This window comes from Pseudochaenichthys georgianus, chromosome 24 (assembly GCF_902827115.2).
Source record: "Pseudochaenichthys georgianus chromosome 24, fPseGeo1.2, whole genome shotgun sequence".
NCBI classification, from domain to species: Eukaryota; Metazoa; Chordata; class Actinopteri; order Perciformes; family Channichthyidae; genus Pseudochaenichthys; species Pseudochaenichthys georgianus.
The window spans coordinates 33650146-33655383 of NC_047526.1; the positions used below are offsets into that span (position 1 = coordinate 33650146).

At 36.5% G+C, this 5238-nt stretch overlaps 1 protein-coding gene across 1 annotated transcript in view; it reads left to right on the forward strand.

The window, feature by feature from the left end:
• The first annotated feature begins 748 nt into the window (after positions 1–748).
• The window catches only part of LOC117439796 (plasminogen-like), a 29213-nt gene continuing 24723 nt past the window's right edge, over positions 749–5238 (forward strand). Inside the window, exons 1-4 of the mRNA XM_034075879.2 lie at positions 749–766; positions 952–1087; positions 4530–4665; positions 4746–4852. Coding sequence (XP_033931770.1) covers positions 1039–1087; positions 4530–4665; positions 4746–4852 — 292 coding nt within the window. The 5' untranslated portion in view covers positions 749–766; positions 952–1038. The remainder of the gene's footprint in view (positions 767–951; positions 1088–4529; positions 4666–4745; positions 4853–5238) is intronic.

Consider the following 5238-nt stretch of genomic DNA (forward strand, 5'->3'; position numbering starts at 1 on the left):
CCAGTGTGTACCCAAATCTTTTAAAAACGTGGGTACAACGAGCGGATACAGATTTGCTGCCGAGAGAAAAAGCATTTGAGCTCCATACTGTTTCAGAAATAATCCTTGATGTGGTTTAGAACAGGATGGCGTTTTCTCATGGCCCTACAATATATTGTTCCACTATATCATAATATGTCCACTTTAATATCTTGCACTCAAATACTTCTTCCAAATGTACTGAAATCATAAAAATAAAAAGTACTGATAAGGCATAGACATCAGTCAAACCCTGACCCTTAATATACCCCAAAATGTTTGTTAAATTGATGTTTTTAAGGCACACATTTCCCGTATTAATCAGTATTTCTCAGCACTAACACACTGAACTGTCTAACATTGGTTGTTTTGTAATCACATGTTTGCAGTTGAGGACCTTGGTCCCTTTTAGCTAAAGATTAACTGTAACTATTGATCACATTTGATGTAGATCACATAGTATGCCCCAGTAAAATAAGGAATAAATTGTGTGTCACATAATAACATCATAACACACTTGTACACATCATAATTGAAATAAACATGCAACCGTTTATGTTATAATGGAAGTATTAGCGTAGCAAAGGACATGCTTAGGTTTGACGCAAATTCCAGTAAAGTGATAGAGAAAATGGGCCAAATGATAAAACATAAAAGGTCACATGATGTCAAAAAATCGGTCAAAGCTCATCTCCTAAAATCTTTTGTAGCTGCAGAAAATAAACAGATTAGCTTGAGAAGCTTTTGGGTAAGTATTAAAAAACATGCTACATTTGTTTATCCTGATAAATATAACATATAACGGAGAAGATGTGGTTTACATGCAACATTTAGTTCTGTAAAAATCTATGTTTAAGAAGGTTTTTGACCTCTTTTGCCGTCCTTGTCGGGCCAATGATTGACTAGCGATTGAGCTGTCCTATTTATTTTCAGGACATCCTGAAGGGAGCCCAATAAGACACCAAGAGGACCCTTGGTGACTTCGTCGAATATGAGCTGCTAGAATAAAAAGGCCTCAACATGGACCTGTGTAAAGTGGCTTTCCTCCTGGGAGCCCTGATCTGCACCGGTAAGATATAAAGGCATCTTTGAATGATAATTAAGGTTAAAAAACAATATAAATGCTGTTATATATTTAAAGAAACAGACAATAAGATGATATTTTGCCCTATTTGAGATGAACTCATGAGGACAATGTGTCCAAGTTGATTAAATGTGTCTTTTAATACTATTTTGATCATTTGATGAAGACATTTCTGCATTTTACTAGCACCATTTGTGTCCCTTGCACCATTGTCTTAGTTTTATGTCTTAAGTATATTGTATGATGTTGGAAGTCCCTGGGAATTAAAATTATCTTTGGCCAAAATACGCTGTAATTCTTTTTGATTCGAATGATAATCTTGAATCTAGAAAGAGACAAATCTAGAAGCACATAAAGATCATGTGTTCACTTTAACACATGATATTTACCTAGTTTTCAAGGAATGGGAAGAAAAAACATTTTGAAAATGATCAAAAAAACGTAATGTCTGTGAGAAGCGTTATACCTAGGGGTAGTGGTGGTCTAATGGATAGTGAGGTGGGCTGCAGATCGGAAGGTTCTGAGTTCAAATCCCGCCTGGAACACCACCACTAGTGTGCCCTTGAGTAAGGCACTTAGCCCTCAGTTACTCCAGGGAGAATGTCCCTGTAATTGGTAATTGTAAGTCGCTTTGGATAAAAGCGTCAGCTAAATGAAATGTAATGTAATGTAATACCTTTACCTATAAATAAGTGACAGAAAGGCAAATACTGTCATTCATGTGGACCCAGAGTTGATCAAATAATTGTAAAATCACACATTTTTTAGTTACATTTCAGAAATCTCATTGAAATACCTGACAATTTGAACATCAACAATCACCAAATCGTTCGACAACAATCGCATTTTTTTCAAATTAAATCTGGAATTGTGATCAATGAGCTCAACCACGGGCCAAAAATATCAAATATTAACAAAGACAGTGTCTCACATACTTTAAATAAGATTAATGCATCTACACATACATAATATATGATTATGGTTTTCCCGAATAGGATATTTATAATTTAATTGACCTATTTGTTGGTGCAGCCTTGATGTAACAACATTCATAATTAAGTAAAGGTAACACCCTTTTCACCCCGGTTACACTTTTCATTTGCCCTGTACGATGGGTGCTGTAAGTGATGAAAGTGGGGGATGTTGACTTATCTGGCGGCCGCAGCTCACAGCCAAAGTGCAAGCGAGCAAGAGAAAGAGAGAGAGGGTGCGCATTGGTACCGCGGATTGTTGTTGGATTGAGGCTGATAACTACAGCTCCGTGGGGTAAAGGACTCTGAGTGTTTAGATAGTTAATTTTAGTCTAAGTTATCTCAGTGGGTCTCAAACGGTTTGGTCACAATTTATGTAAACACATATTTCCAAGGCACTCCTTTATAAGTATTAGGATAAATACTATAGGACAGTAAACCAACAATATCATTTAAAACTGGAGAGATAAAAAAAATATACATAAATGTTAACTGGTCAAATAAGATATGAATGAACAACAAAAATAAAATACGTTGCATTTATTTGTTATTGGCTATGGTAGGTTATTGGTTAGGTTCAAATACTTATTTGGTTATTAAAATGTAAACCGATCTTTTTCATGTGGGTGTTTTAGACATACCATAATGAATACATTTGAAACCTTCTTTATGTATATAACCAACATGTCAATACGTTTCAGTTTTTGTAGTGTATTGGTCTTTTGTAGAGATTTTTCATTTATTCTATTGTGTATTGCTTGGAGGGGGGGGGGGCACCAAATCGTAATCTTGTCTTGGGCACCAAAATGTCTAGGACCGGCCCTGACTCTGACCCACAGATAGTCATTGAATAAAAGTGCTGTACTTAATTACACATGTATTACAATGTACTAACCTTGATCAACTTTGCATTTTTTTTAAAACGTAAAGATACCGTGACGTGTTTTCTGTTCTGACTGTGTTTTGTATTTGCTTTCTATGACTCAAAGTCATCACAATATTCAACACTGGGTTTTCCCAGCACAATGTTCGATGACTCAACTTTATAAACAAACTTATGAATGATCTTAGTTTGATTGTGTTTTTTGTGCTCTGGAACCGTATGACTTTCTAAAATGCTAAACACCAAACATGTATAACTTAATATCACTTCTTTTAGGATAGTATATACTGTATGTTTACTGCAGTGTATATACTAGGGAGGTAACGATACCAAAAACTCACGGTACGATAATATCGCGATAAAAAGTCCACGGTACGATATTTATCGCGATATTGAAAAATAAAGAAATAAAATGTGATTTTTTCTTTATTAAATAATAAATCTGATTTGTACAGCATTTTAGTAGGATAGTAGTATTTTAAAGTGTCAACAATATAATAATCAGACCCTGCAATAGAATAAATCAAGTTTCACTTTAGTTTTTCAAGTAACTCAACTCTAACTCACTTCAGCATCATCAAGGTTATCTTTTAGGAATATGAGCATGTCCACATTTCCAGGTAGAAGCTGGGATGTTTGGGCGTTTACAATATCCCCTGCTGTGGAGAAAACTCTCTTGCTTGGTACTGGTGTTGCTGGGACAGAGAGACATGCTTTGGCCGTGGGTGACAGCAGTGGGTCAAACTGTGCATTGTCTCTCCACCACTTCAAAAACAATACAGTTGTTGCCAAGAAGGCGAGGCTTATTGACAGGGCGAGATATAAATATACTGTTGGTACTGGTCAATGTCTCTAGGTATGTACATGTAGCCCTGTAAATACGATGTCCTTTTGTGTTATCTGTTGTTTTATGTTCATGTTGTAACCTACTTGCTGCCATGTTGGACAGGTCTCCCTTGAAAAAGAGATCGATGATCTCAATGGGACCATCTGGTTAAATAAAGGTTTAAAAAATAAATAAAATAAAAAATCGCGGTAGATTTTGTCAGTCCCACGACGGTATTGAGACATTTATTTACCGCGATATCGCGATATTCGATATATCGTTACATCCCTAGTACACATTAGACCTGTCGAAAGTGATTTGTTATGATTAGTATAATAACTATTTTTTAAATGTGTTGTATTGCTTTTAGAACTTTATTTATTTATTTATTATTTTGTTGTTATCATCATCATCATCATCATCATCATCATCATCATCATCATCATCATCATCATCATTAGCGTTAGCATTATTAGCATTAGCATTATCATCATCATCATCATCATCATCATCATCATCATCATCATCATCATCATCATTATTATTGTTATTTAAAATATGTTGTATCACTTTTAAAACTGTATGTATTTCTTTATTATTTTATGTATTATAATGATGGTATAATTGTCTTTATCCAATGTATCCTTGATTTCAAACCACATTAATATAGCTTGGATGACATCATTGATGTTTAATGGTCTTTATATCTGAAACGTAATGAGTTAATATTCCTGTGTCTGATGTCAGCGAGCGGCAACGAGGCGGAGAGCTACGCTAAAACTGAGGGAGCTTGGATCCTCTCTCTGCAGAAAAGACAATACTCAGTAAACACTGTGGCCGAGTGTGCCGCCAAATGTGACGCTGAAACGACCTGGACATGCAGGTAAGTTCACTCTCTTTAAAATCCATTTCACCATTTATCTTTTACGTTTAACTCTGAGCTTCCTGTGTGTGTTTCCTCAGATCTTTCCTGTACGTTGAGAAGGATCAGGACTGCTGGACAGCTGCAGCTAACTCTAAAACAGAGACCATCCTGCGCAGAAGCAGCGCTGCGTTATACGAAAAAAAATGTAGGACATTTTCTGATAATGATGAGGCAATAGCCCCGCCTCTCCCCACCTCTGCTGCTCACCCCCGCGTCAAAGTAAACTGCACACTGAATTCAGATTATTTATCTTTCTCTCGATATGGACCTAGACGCGAGTGAAGTCTAATCTGACAGGACGGAGACACGCAGCTCTGCTCACCTGCAGCTCCTCCCGCTGCAGCAAAACACACACTTCAAGTCAGATCATCACCCTTAGCTATTTTAATTACCTCTCAAACTCCCTAAACTAGTTATAAATATGTTTATTTTTACTGTCGGCCGGGTCACTCATTACTGGATCAGCTGCTGCATGAGACAGACACTGACGCTGTCCGAAGAGAGGGAGGAAAAAGAGAGGCTCCGTGTATT